We start from the raw sequence: 13834 nt of genomic DNA, 5'->3' as shown, positions 1-13834 counted from the left end.
CTGTCCTTGGGCTGCAGCTCCTCTTGGACACCCCTCTGGAGAGGAGGGATGAAGGATGGGAACCCCCACCAACATCTGCCCAGGAGCAATCATAAAAAACAGGAAAAAAATCAAAACAGCATCAAAGCTGGTAAGATGATCCCTCACTGATGGGCTTTTCTTACATCAGCAGCAAGCTCCACAGAGAACACATCTTTTGATAATGCTGGGCAGCCAAACCTTCCTTCTGGGGAAGAGTGTGTGTGTGTTTGTCTGAGTGTGTGTAAATGGGCAGAAACAGCACCAGACCAGACCCTTCCCCATCTCCAAAACCATTTCCATATGTTTGCACTGACCCAGCTCACCCCACACTGCATTCTGTCACCAAGACATTTCTTTCTTTCCCTGCACTTCAGACCACTGAAACATCATAGCCATGTATACACTTATAAATCCTTAATTTACAGCCCTTGTAAAAATCCTGTGCCAAGATGAAAAGCTGGAGCTTCAGAGAGCGTGGCCAGAGGAGAAGGGAAAGAGCTCAGCAGGGTGTGCATGGCCCAGGGCCCTCCTCCCCACTCCCATCTGTGGGGCTCAGCTCAATGGACTTGTTTGTGCTGCCCATGGGCCCAAAGTTTGTCTTCCTGAATTACCTGCCCCAGAACCAGCCTGGGAACACAGACTGGAGCTCCCAGTGCTGTCAGCCTGTGGCTGTTTGATCTGCAGTTCTGCACACAGAGGCCAGCACAGGCTGTGTGACACTGACACAGCAGTGGCACTGCTGCTGCACAGCCTGGGGACCTGCAGCTCTCCATGTGCTGCTTTCCTCTCCAATGTGGTGCTAAGGGTACACAAATTAACTCCATTACTCTTGTGATTCACACACAAGCTCCAAGGAAAGACCTGCTCTGAACACAACAGGCACCAATCTTCCCTGCTCCCGTTAGCACAAACCAGGAACATTTTTATTCTGGTGATTTCTAGGAAAATTTAGACTACAATTCATTAACATTTCAGTCACCTCAGTCCAAAAGCAGGGAGCTGGAGAGCTGATGTCTGAATCCAGAGCACACACTGAGCTGTGACACTCCCCTGGGATGGGAGCAGAGCCACCCTGAGCAGCAGCTGAGCAGGGACAGCTCAGGCTCCTCACCCCCCTGGCCCTGGCTGTGCTCACAGGAGGCTCTGGCTGGCAGCTGCCCGTCCTGCCTGACCCCAGGTCCCACTGATTCCCTCCCAGGAATGCCCTCCCAGCACTGCTGGCCAGCAGGGGACAATCCCAGCACCCAGCAGGGCACAGCTGTGCAGCTGCCACAGCTCCTCCTGGGATCCAACCTGGCTTCAAACTGGGAAGGGCAGATTGCTTTGCTTGCTGCTTTTCATGAAGACAACACTCTGCTTTTGGGTCATTTTCCAGGCACCAGGTCTGGAAAATGAAAAAGGGCTCTGGTGAGTACAGTAAGCCAGACGTGTTTGCACTGGCTGTTGCACTAGACAGTAAACAGGTGACTCAAGCAAGGCTTGGCTCCCCTGAGTGAGGAGTCTGCACAAAGGCCTCGAGTAACCTGAACCACAGCAGACCCTCAGGGATGCAAACTCTGATTTCCACCAGCTCCTGAGGGAACCTGCTGCCCCAACTCCCCAAACCTGAGCCTTTGGTTGCCTTGAAAAGCGAGGGTGAAAACTCCAAAGTGGTATCAGAAGGGAGTGCGGGCAAACCCAAGGGGAGTGAGCCAGGTCTGCAGAGCAGCTGGCAGAGCCCCCAGGCAGGCTCACAAAGCTCATGTGCAATTGCAGATTGCTGCATTCAGAGGAAGGGCCCCCTGGAATTCACTGCTGTGATTCCCAGGCCAGCAGTCTGGCTGGCAGGGTACCAACAGGCTTGAGTTACCTTCAGGATCATTTCAGCCCGAGTCATGCCTTTCACCACTATCTTTGTGTAGCTGGCAGGAGCCTTCCTCACCACTTGGGACCCAATGGAGGGCAGATCCAGGAGAACCATCTTCAGAGAGTGAGTGTCCAGCAGCAGCTGCAAGGGTTAACCACACTCTGTTACTCAGGCTCCTTCTACACCAAAATCCATCAGCTGCTGTAACCCAACATCCTTCAAAGTTTAACATCCTAAAAAGTTTAACACTCTTCAAAGTTTAACATCCTCAAAAGTTTAACATCCTTCAAAGTTTAACACTTCCCACACTGGAAGAAGTCCTGGTAATTTGGCTGCACAACAGGAGGGACTGAGCCATGTAATGACACTTCCAGGAGACAGGATCACCCCCATGGCTACAGATCAGCATGGTGGTTGATTTTAACACAGCACTGCTCTGCTGGCTGGAAATGACTTATGGCAGCCCAACATCTGGAACATCAGGCACAGATTTCCAGTCCTTCCCCCCCAAAAAGTATGAAGGGAAATAATCTTGGTTACCTGGAGCTGCACCATGGTTTGATACTGAGGTCAAATGAACTAACACCAGCCACACACACAGTCAGGTTTTCTGCATTCACCCAACCCCTTGATTGGGTTTTTTCCTTAAAAACTGTCACACAATTCAGCTACACTGACAACTGCCCACAGCCTGGATGTTGTTTGTTACTACCCCAGCAAATAAATAAGCAGCAGCCATGAAACTGAGCCCAGACAGACAGCACTGTCTCATGATAAAATGCTGTGGGTCAGGGCTCCTTAGAGCAAAATTATCCTGAATACCACACTCCTCTGATTGCACAAAGTGTGTCTGGGGAGACAAGACCAGTGAAGAACAGAAATCTGAACTCAAAGCAGAGGAAAGAGCAGCTCCTGCAGACTCTGTCCCCTCAGCCCATTTTCCATCCCAGGCCCCTGGCATTGCTAAGTCACTGCCAAAGCTGGCTGGGGTGCAGAGTTGATAAGTCAGAGAGGAAAACAGAGAAAGCAAAACCCCACAGGTCTTGTTCCCTGCACTGAACACTGAATACCTCCACAAATATCACCCCAGCATTCATATCCCAACTGTAATTATCAGCAAACAGCAGGAAAGGCTGTGTGTGGAACCAGAAAGGCCAGGAAAATGCATTCCCCAGCAACATTTGCACCAGGGAGGAGAAAGTGGCATGGAAAGATGCTGCTGGGTGACCAGGAGAGTTCAAAAGATTTTAAGGGAATTGCTGCAGAGATAGATCAGCTCCTGAGCCCTCTGCACCCTTAACCCCAGGGATGTGTGTCCCACTTCTAATGGCATGGATTCACTGGGAATCAGCCTAATAAAAACCTTCCCAGCCTGCTTTAAAGCAGCAAATTGGGCCTGTGATTCCCACACAGGAATATTGAAAGCTTTTAACATTAGACACAAGCCCACTGCTGGTTAATCACTTGAGAAGCTTATTTTAAAAAGATCCCCTTTAATCACTCTCAGGTTATTGCTCATCACACAAGACAAACAGGCACTGAGCTTCACTCATTTGCTTTCCATTAAGGTTTTGATGTAAAGCTCCTGTTTCCTTTTGCAGACACTGCTCAGAACCATCTTTGATGCCTAAAACCCGGGCAGCTTTGAAGGAACCCATTTGAAGTTCACAGCAGTCCCATTAAGGATGATTCTGCTTTTTTTTGCTTTTTCTTTTTTTATTTTTATGAGCCCACAGGAGTAATAATCTCTATGTGCAGGGGACAGATGGAATCCTGCCCCTTCCAAATCCCAGCCCATGGCAGTGGGAGATATCTCAATTTCTTGAACCCAAAAGCCATCAAACATGACAGCCAATGCACCTATTCCTTCTTACCTGTTCTGCACCCACCATGCTGATAGGTTTGCACTTGAAGAGATGGTTAATGAACTTGGGAATGAAGGAGCTGCAGGAGAGGTACAAAATTATACAATTACATAAGAATATTTGCAGTCAGACAGTCTTCTGTGGTGACAAAGCATGCAGAACCAAACCAGGATGGCTTCCACAAAGACACTCCCAGTGCCAGCATCCCAAACTGATTCCAGACATGTTAAATATACTAAATAAAAAAAATCCCAACCCTTAGGCACAGTTCTTTTGCTTTCATCCCTCCTGATCTCAAAGTTTATTGAGAAGCTGCACACACTCACTCTAGAGGTAAATAAATTGCTATAAACTAAATATGAAGTATTGCAGTAAAAGGTCAGCAAACAAACAATTTTATTTATCACGATTAGCCTCACTGCTCATGAGTGGATGTATCTTGACTGTATCCAGAACCTACATTTTCCTGCACACAAGTAATTCCATAACATGCATATTACACACTGAACTTGAGGTCCAGCCAAGGCTGGGCCCTGGACACTCACACTGAGGCACCTTTCCAGAAAGCTCCCGGCCAACACAATCAAGACAAGAAAAAGTTTTGTGAAAAGGAAAACACCATTACCATATTTTACTGTCATGGGTTTCAGACTCAGAAAAATGAGTGCCCAGCCAGAGAGAGCTTGGTGAGGATGGAAGCCCAATATTCACCACTTCAGAGCATCAGCTTTGGCTTCAGCTGGGTTTTGCCTCTTGATCTGAGGCTTTGAAGCAGTTTCATTGCAAAAGCACTGCAGGGCACCTGCAGGACAATCTCCTGCCCCTGCTCCACCAAGGAGCAGCACCAGGAAAGCTCAGGAGCCACAAATTCTGTCAGGACCAAACACTTGACCAAGTCTTCCTCTCACTGCCTTGTTTTTAATGTACTCTGCTCCTTCCCCATGCCCTCCTCTGGCTGAGTGCCTGCAGGGCTCACATTTCCAGGACTTGCCCATGACCTGGTGGCAGCTCCTGGGTTTTTATGGCTCTGTCCCGAGTCAGTCAGGGGCTGTGCTCTGGACTGGGGCTGTCCATGATGATGATGATGATGATCTAAATTCAGCGTGGTTTCCTCCTTGCATCTGTTAAGCTTTTTGTTCCCTCCCCACAAAGCAAGGAGCACAACAGCAGCTTGTTTGTCCTGCCACCTGTTTTCCAAGGCAGGACATTCATTTCTCATCCTTTCTCATGGAAAAGTGACAAAAGTGCAGCTCAGGCTCGGAGCAAGCCAAGCTGCTGAGCAAACCCAAAGGAATGGCTCAGGAGAGCCCTCACAAGCAAAGATTCCTTCCCTCAGACACAGTCCCTACCTCTCTCAGTGAATCATTTTCTCCTGGAGAGGTGTCAAGGAGAACAATTTCAAGCTACTGTTGAGAAGCAGCTACTGGGCTGCCCTGAGTAGCTTTGAATTTGGCCACCAGACAAACAACCTTGGCAACAGAACCGAAAGAGGAGGAGGAAAAGCAGCCCCGACTCCTCCTGCACAAAAGCATTACAGTGGAGATTTAACCTATCTGGTTTAAAAGTCCATTTTTCAGGGCTATAACTAATTCCCAGAGGGCAATTAGAGAGTGATGAGCACAGCTGGAGCTGAGGTGATCCTAGAAAATGATAAATTGGCAGCAGCTCTGGATGCAGCAGCTCACTGCTGGCAGAACAGTACAAGAAATTAATTGTGCCTTTGATAGTGCAGGTAGATCCAAGTGTCCCTCCCTCTGCAAGGTCAGGCATGGAGCTAAAGCTCATGTTGTGTGTGAGGAACAGGGTGAGCCTCTCCTGCTGCAGGGTGGCACACTGGCAGCCCAGGGACCCCCTCCCCTGTTGGTTTTAATCTTCTTTTCTATAAAACCACACCATCTCCCATAGACAGCATTCTGTCCTGCATGAAACAATTCCCAGGCCCCTCTGATGGCCACCCACCATCAGTGCAGAGGGGTAAAGTGACCTTCCATCCCCACATGCCTCTTATTTCACGCTGCCTTATTGGAAACAGCTTCCCCACTCCAGCAGGACAGACAAGACAAACTGTCAGAGCCAAGGGCTGCTCTGGAATTTTTTTCCCCTTGGTTTTTATTTTTTTTTTTGAACTAGCAGAGACCATCAAGAGCAGTTGCACTTAACAGAAAGTGCCTCTTGCCTAGGCTGGACTCAGTGCCTGCTGTTTTCAGAGTGCAGCAGGCAATCCTGATGTGAGTAATGTGTGCATGTTCAGGGGCTCTGTGCTCTGAATGCCTTTAGTCCCTGCACAATCACAGCCAGATTGGGTGCCAGAATTCATTTACAGCTTCAGCTCTAAAACTGAACCCAGAAACCCCCCACTAGAAGCAGAGAAGTCCCCAGTGTAACAACAAAGCAGTGCAGGACAGGTGAGGAACCTGAGGCACAGAAACCACAGCACTGAGAGCCTCCCATCCAACACGAGTGTGGATTGGGAAAACTCAGTGTTTTCCCAATCCCCTGCACTGATGATGCATCAAACACAATGCCTTGCTGAGAGAGGCACAGACAGACTTGCAACCACAGTCTGTCTGTCTGTCTGTCTGTCTGTCTGACAGCCTGAGCTGCTGCAGGACATCCCCCAAAGGTTCTGGTGCCACTGAGTCACTGCAGCCCAGGAGGGTTTTGCTCTGCGCCACCCTCTGAGCTGGTGACCAGCCCTTGCCAGGCTGAGCTCAGCCCTGAACCCTCCACATCCCAACTTTCCTCCACCAAACTCCTCTCCGTTTTTCCCTGGAGCACCTGGAAGGGCCCAGCACCCCCAGGCCTGGCTGCTGCCCACGGAGGAGCCGCGTCCCCGGCCGGGGCAGAGCTGTTTGTTTTTCCTGTCTCTCAGCTCTAATCTCTTCCTCACTGAGGTCAGGTCACAGACTTCCCAAACACATCCCAGCAGAGCAGCCTGGCTGCTGTGGGGTTTGGTTTCAAAGCAGAAGGTGCAGGGAGAGCTGAGCCCCCCACCCTGCCCGGCAGCCTCGCACCTCGGTCAAAACAAAGCAAAAATGACAAATTAGCTTCAAGGATTGATGCAATTTCTGATGGCCATTTTTCTTCTCTCCAGACTTGGCTCAGATCCTGCTGGTTTAAATTTAGTGACTTTAGCTGCCTTCTCCCCTGTGGTCCTGTAACTCAACACTCACGCTTTATACAATCCATTAGAGCTGAGAAGTGGCAGCTCACAAAGACACAGGCATTAACATGTGGAGAAGCACAAGGCCTGTTAAAAGGATTTTCAGCATTGTGGGGCACACAAAAGGCCAGGTATTTATGTTGGCTCAGCCAGAATATTCCACTAAAATGCAGAGTTTCAAAAAATACAAATATTTATAGGTATTAAAAAGCATTTTAAGGAGATTAAGATCACCCTTACCACTGGGCTGATTTTCCTTAGCACCAAGTTGCACAGATGCAGCAAAATCAACCTTCAGGAAATCATTTTACCCTTCTACATCTGATCCATGGCACAGTGACCTCAGAATTGTGTCTTAATTTAAATGTGCTGCAGATCAGAGCTGCAGTTGTCCTAAAAAAATGCTTTGGAGAGGAGCAGGGGCTTCTGTGCTCATAGATGAGGACACTCAGCTTAGATGGGAACTTCCCTCAAATCTCAGAGCTGTTTCATCTGGAGTTTACTTGGTATGTGCCCAGCAATAAAGTTAAAAGGGAGGCAACTAAGCTGAGGTATTAAGAGTGTGCTGTGAACAGCTGAATAAATGGGGGTTTTATTTATCACATAAAATCCAAGTGTAACCACACAGAAGGTTTTCATACAATAAATTCTCACTGAGACAGCGTTTCAAACAGTGATTATGCGCAACAGCACAACATGATTTATCAGGAACTGCTCACTAAAGCAAACCCATGAGCACCCTGAGACACAGAGGGGGGGATGAAACTCTCGGGTTGAGCCTCCCTGCTGTGAAAGCTCCCAGGATAGCTCTGCTGCATCCCACCCTGCTGAGGCGGGAGCTGCAGCTCAAATCTCCAACCCACACAGCCCCTGCCAGGCCACAGAGCTTATTTCAGGCTGCTTACCTTATCAGAGATGAATGAAACATTAAGGTATTTCAGAGTGACACATGACACGCACGCCACTGCCCTGCAGGCCACCAGCAGGGTCACATGTGCCACCAAAAGCAGCAGCTACAACTGGCACTGCCCTCCCAAGGGCTTCTCCTGGGGCTTTGCCATGTGGAGCTCAGCTGGCCCACAGGCAAGCAGGGAAGAGCTCAAAGTATCCTCCCAAAGAGCTGAATTTGTGTTTCAGACAAAGTCTGGATGTCCAACCTGCATCCAGCAGCAAGGGGCATTTCTGTCTCATCTGCCACTTCTTTCATGCTGCTCAACTTTAGGTGGCTTGCCAGGAAGATGCTTTAATACCCCCCAACATTTAAATGTGAATTTCCCCTCCTGACTGTTTTTCCCTTCTGAGCTATTTTTGCACAGAAAAGCAGCTTTCAGGTTGTGAAGGTAAAATATATTTCTCACACATGCTCTCCTTACAGGGCAATGTTATTTTGAGGCAAATTTCTCAGGACCTGGAAGCCCCATGGAAGAAAAGTAGGTTTCCCCACAGCAAGAGTCATAGCTGAAGTCAGATATTCAAAGTCTTTTAAAGGTGCCCAACCCAAATTTCTGCACTTGGCAAACACCACCCAGTGATCATCACAGTGTTTTATGGGATGAGCTGAATAAAGTGTCTGTGTTGGGAACTTACTTTGCAAATTTTATGCAGAACTGAGTGAAATATTTCCTGGTGGAGGCCAGGTTGTCACGGATGATGGGGACATTCTGCTTGATGTGCAGGATCACTGAGGTGACATAAGGACTCTGGTCACCAACATGTTCCACATTCTGCCACTGCATCTGCACAGAGGGGAAAAAACAACCAAAAATGACTGGTTAATTCATCAGCATTCAAGTAACAACTAAGGGAAACTGTACAAACTTCCTGCCAGGGGATCTCTAAGGAATCATTCAGAGACTGCCTCTGCAATTCACCACCAAGGTCAAGTCCTTCATCATAGTGATTGGGCAAAACCATTTCACAAGAAGACCCAAAGAAAAGCCAGAGCAGAGACTGTGACCAGTAACCCACACAAATGGGGACCACTAGGACCAAAAAAGCCTTTGGAGCACACCAGGCTGCTTTAATATTTAACAGTTTCCAGTTTGCTGGGATGAAGTGCCCATATAAATCCTGATTACAGGCATTTGAGAAAATATCTGCAAGCTTGCAAAGTCTGGATTCCTGTATGGCAGCCAAGACTTTAATACTGGTGAGACTGATGACAGATAGATGGAAGAGGTAAAAAGCCTTAAAGTCCAAAGCACTCTGCACCAGTGTAGCTCACTGAAAACACTGCTGGTGCACAAGCCAGGATGCCCAAGTCCAGCTCTTCCAAATGCATGTAAAAAGTACAAAACAAGAGGAGTTACTCAACCTCCCATTTTGTTTTCATTTATTCTCAGCACAACTGCAGGAGAACAGCCCCTGTGAGCCAGATGTGTGGCTCTCTTCATTTTCTCTGAGCCTGGTTTGTAGTACACAGGGTACTCCCAATTTAAAACAAGTGGAAAACCCCAAAAAAAAGAGATTATTGGGTCTGGCCTGGCCTTGTGCATGTACCAGAGTCTCACTGAGGAAACACAAGCACCCAGAAAAGCACACTTAGTTCTGCTGCTGCTCTCAGAACTCTGCAGTGTCCTCCCAAAAACTCTTTGGAGATCTGTTCCTCATGCTGGAGATGAGACAGGAGGAAAACTCATAGGAAATCAGGAGAGGAAACTGGGCACATATGGAAGATGAGCTTTTTCCTTTGAGGAGCCGTTTGTCCTCAAACTTGTTTTCCCAAGCTCTGGATTTTGCATATAAAGTTTTTTTACTCCTGGTTTTAATTTTATTTAATTTAATATGGCTACTTTGCCCCCCTGCAACTCAGCTGACTCAACTCCATCCAAACAATCCCAGCCTAAGTGACTTAGTGGGAAAGAAAAGCCAAATTCTTTGCAAAACCACAGTGTCTGAGTCTACACATGTCCCACTAAAGCTGCTTTTATTGAAACCAAACAAACCAAGCCCAGCCTGCTGCTCTCACATCAGCTGGGTGGTTGGAAGGGATTTCTCCCCCATCACCTGCTCCACAGGTTTTCACAGAACATCCTGAGTTGGAAGGGACACACAAGGAGCACCAACTTCAACTCAGACACCCCAAAAATCCCAACCTGTGTCTGGGATTGTCCAAATATTCCTGGAGCTCTGGCAGCCTTGAGGCTGTGACCATTCCCTGGGGAACCGCAGCATCCTCTGGGGAAAATCCTTCCCCTAAAATCCAACCTAAACCTCACAGCTCCAGCCATTCCCTCAGTCCTACCCCTGGTTTCCTGCTTTTCTGCTCCTCGTGGTGCTGATCACACCAAAACAGAATATTCTGTGCCTTTCTCCCTGATGGATTCACACATTTCCCTTCTTGACAGAGCAATCCTCACCCAACACACCATCCCCACAGAGTGGGAAACAGCCAGAAAGTGGGAAGGGACTGCTGAGCTGAATTATTGCACCACCAATGAAACAGTAGCTTTTTCATTTTGTTGGTCATCATTCCAAAAGCAATACTTTACAACCAAACCTTTAAAGCATGAACAGTAAAAATAGCCCTTTTGTGTGTGTGTGTGTGTGCATTGTGGGTGTGTTTCACCCAAAAAAACCCACCCAGTAGCTGCAGAGAAAGGAATAGCACACATACTGAAAAGTCGTCAGAAGAAATATGAGCCCAACTCTGCTGGTAAAGCTTTGTTCCTGTCCTGTTAAATTTATTCCTCTTTTTCCCTTGTCCTGTGTTTTTCTTGGGATATCCACACAGTTTACATCCACAGGCTGGAAATGAGTGCAAGGAGCAGGAGCAGGGAGATTTCACTGCAGGGAGAAGCCCAAAGGCACCTGCAGGGCTGGGAGGACACACAAGGGCTGGAGGAGCTTCTCACAACCAAACACAGGGATGGGATTAAAACAGGCAGGAGGAAAGAGAAATGTAGCCATGATATTTTCTGAAAAATCCTTTCCTGAAGATTTTTCCTCCTGAGAAGCTGAGAGGCCTCAGGAACAAAATGTAAACAGTGGTTATCTGCTGCTGTGGAATGCAACAGGTGCATCTGGGATTGGTCTCATGTGGTTGTTTCTAATTAATGGCCAATCACAGTCAGCTGGCTCAGACTCTGAGCCACAAGCCTTTGTTATTCATTCCTTTTTTTTCTATTCTTAGCCAGCCTTCTGATGAAATCCTTTCTTCTATTCTTTTAGTATAGTTTTAATATAATATATATCCTAAAATAATAAATTAGGCCTTCTGAAACATGGAGTCAGATCCTCATCTCTTCCCTCATCCTCAGACCCCTGTGAAGACCATCACAGAGAAACCCTGAGCAGAAATGGGGAAGAGCAGTGGCTCAAGGGTGGCAGGGTGTCCCCAAAGAGCCACCAGGTCCTTCCATGTGTCCAGCCCTCCAGAAAAGGGGTTTGTGATGGAGCAGAGGATGAATGAACCTTCAATTCTCTCTGTTCACTGCACAGTGCTGTGTCCCCAAAGAGCCACCAGGTCTCTTCCTGTGTCCAGCCCTGCAGAAAAGGAGCTGATTTGGGATTGAGAAGAGGAGGAATGAACCTTCAACTCTCCCTGTTCCCATCAGCATCCCACTGCCAGCTTCTCCCTGCAGGCTGCAGCCTGGGCACCTGCAGAGGGGCTGGGAGGGGAGCAGGGAGCGCTGCTGGCCCCAAATTTGGGGACACAAATTGGGCTCTGCCGTGTCACACCCTGCCCTGTCACACTCTGCACATATTCCAGGCTCACACACTCTCCTGAGAGCTCTTAATTAGCAGCTGTAGCTCTGCTTGCTCTGCTCTCAGGGGTTTTTCTGTGTGTGGAGTGCAGAAATGATGAAAGCCCCGCTCCGTCCGCTCGGCTGTGAGGGCACAGGGAATTGCAGCTGGGCCAAAAGGGTTTAGGAAAATGTAAAAAGCCAGCAAGAGGTTGATGTGAGGCACTAAAATGTCCCCCAGCCCCAGTTGCAGGCACAGTTTTGCATATAAATTGATGCTTAATTCAGCATGTAAATCAAGCCTTAGCCAGTGCAATCCATAAATTTAATTGGGGCGAAAATATCCCGTGCAGATTAGCAGCTCCCTCATCCCAGAAATTAAAAAGGAAGCACACCAGGCAATGTGAGTGCCTGCTACAGATCAGCACAGACACATTAACAGCTCTTAGTTATCCACAATATCACAACAGGGGGGTTTAGGGCAAATTCTCCTCCCACCCACATCCCAGCTCCCTGTCCTGCAGTCCTGGTTAATCATCCTACACCTGCTGTAAAGTCTGAGTAAGGATTAGCACCTACAAATTTCATAATATGGGCCCTTCTCAGCATTCACCATTTTCTTCAGAACACACCAAGTAAAGAATCGTGGAAACCAAGCAGCATTCCCAGCTGAAAGCAATATTCCTAATGCTGTTTTCTGTGTTAAATCTCTCAACGTGGCCTGCAGCCAAAGTGGATTGAGAGGTTTAAGCATTTCATAATTTACCTCTGTAGTTCCTGAACATTTTTGCAAAGAGAAAAAAAAACCAAAAAACCCAAAGCCAGACTCCAACAAAGGACTGGGAATGTTCAATCCTGGAGGACACCAGAGTGAGGTAAATGAAAAGAAACCAAAGGAAGAGCCCTAATGGAGCATGGAGCTTGAGAGAGCAAAACTGGAATGGATCAGCCACACAGTCTTTATTTCCTTAATATAGGCTGAAATTTTACATTTCCAAATACTACCTCTGTGTTTAAATAATTACATGCATTTCTTATTGAAGTGTCAGAGTAATAACCCAGCCCTGAAGGAAAGGGAGGAGGAAGGTGAGGGGAAAAAACCTCTTGCACCAAATCCAGGTCTAATAAAATCACATAAAAGCAACTCTGTCTGATGCAAACAGAGCAGTGTGTGCACAAGTGACAAGTATTTATTTAGCTAATTTCATAACACTTAAACTTGTTTATATCTCATCAGTCCCATCACATGTGCTGCATTTTACCAGTGTTCCAAAGACAAAAATAAATGGCCTACCAGCTGCTGCTTTCTCAAGGTTGTGGTTTACTTGGGTATAAACAGGGAGAGCTAAGTGATTTCAATATTCCTGTACTCTGCAGGCTCAGGAGATCTGAGGGGCTGCCACAGCACACAGGCAACACCTGAAGTGCTGAGCCCTTCCTAGCGGTGTTGTTTGACCGGGCAAAAAAATCCTCTTTCCATTTGGAACCTGTACAAGCTCTATTACCAGCTGCATTCTACTTCAAATATTAGCTGGGGGGTGGTGGTGGGGCTGGTTACAGCTGGAATACATCATAAAGCAGAAAGCTATTAAAATTCATGGCAGCCAGACAGTGTGTTGATCCTACAAAAATGGAGCTCTATGTTTAATATTTCTAATTAAAAGGGAAAAAAAAATATATATAGTTCAATCCACTTTTGTTGTCTTCACCTCTGTCTAAAGCAAGTCTGGGTTTTCACAATACTTTGGCAAGGAAACACAGCTCTGCATTTCAAACATATAAAAGCCAGCAGTGTAACTGCAACAAAATCCTTAAGCTCAGTCCTAGGGGCCTCTCCAGGAATGGCTCCACATGTCCTTGAGAGGATCACAGAGGCAATAAGGCTCAATCCCAATTCCACATCACCCCCAGTGCACTGCCTCCATTTCAGAGCCCCAAACAAGCAGCCTGGTAAAACTCCCTGCCAAAGGAGACAAAGGGGAGAGCAAAACCTGAAGGTGTACTTGGAATTTCACGCTGACAAAAGTTTTTCCAAATTTGAAATGCTCTCACTGGCATTGGGAGTGGAAAGAGAAAGCCTTGAGTACTTACTGAATGTATTTCATTGTCTGTAGGTTTTAATGTGGTGCAAAAAGCCTGGAAGCTCTAATCTGAATAATGAGAGGCTTTGGAGTGAGGTATGGATTTATAAATTTCTGTTGTAAAAAGTAAGAAAAAAAAATGAGAGTAAAAAAATGTATCAGTAGTGAAATCA

The 13834-nt window shown here is 47.2% G+C and overlaps 1 protein-coding gene across 2 annotated transcripts in view; it reads right to left on the bottom strand.

The window, feature by feature from the left end:
• Window positions 1-13834, bottom strand: part of VPS53 (VPS53 subunit of GARP complex) — a 63686-nt gene that overhangs the window by 1487 nt on the left and 48365 nt on the right. For both annotated transcript variants that reach the window (XM_054287410.1, XM_054287411.1), the window contains exons 18-20: window positions 8483-8631; window positions 3742-3811; window positions 1871-2008 (exon numbers count right to left, since the gene is read on the bottom strand). In XM_054287410.1, coding sequence (XP_054143385.1) covers window positions 1871-2008; window positions 3742-3811; window positions 8483-8631 — 357 coding nt within the window. The remainder of the gene's footprint in view (window positions 1-1870; window positions 2009-3741; window positions 3812-8482; window positions 8632-13834) is intronic.

This window comes from Melozone crissalis, unplaced genomic scaffold (genome assembly GCF_028551555.1).
Source record: "Melozone crissalis strain CALT ecotype California unplaced genomic scaffold, PUWL_Pcris_2 ptg000057l_1, whole genome shotgun sequence".
In the NCBI taxonomy this organism is placed as follows: domain Eukaryota; kingdom Metazoa; phylum Chordata; class Aves; order Passeriformes; family Passerellidae; genus Melozone; species Melozone crissalis.
The sequence above is the reverse complement of the archived record's forward strand: the minus strand, read 5'-3'. Positions and strand labels throughout refer to the sequence as shown.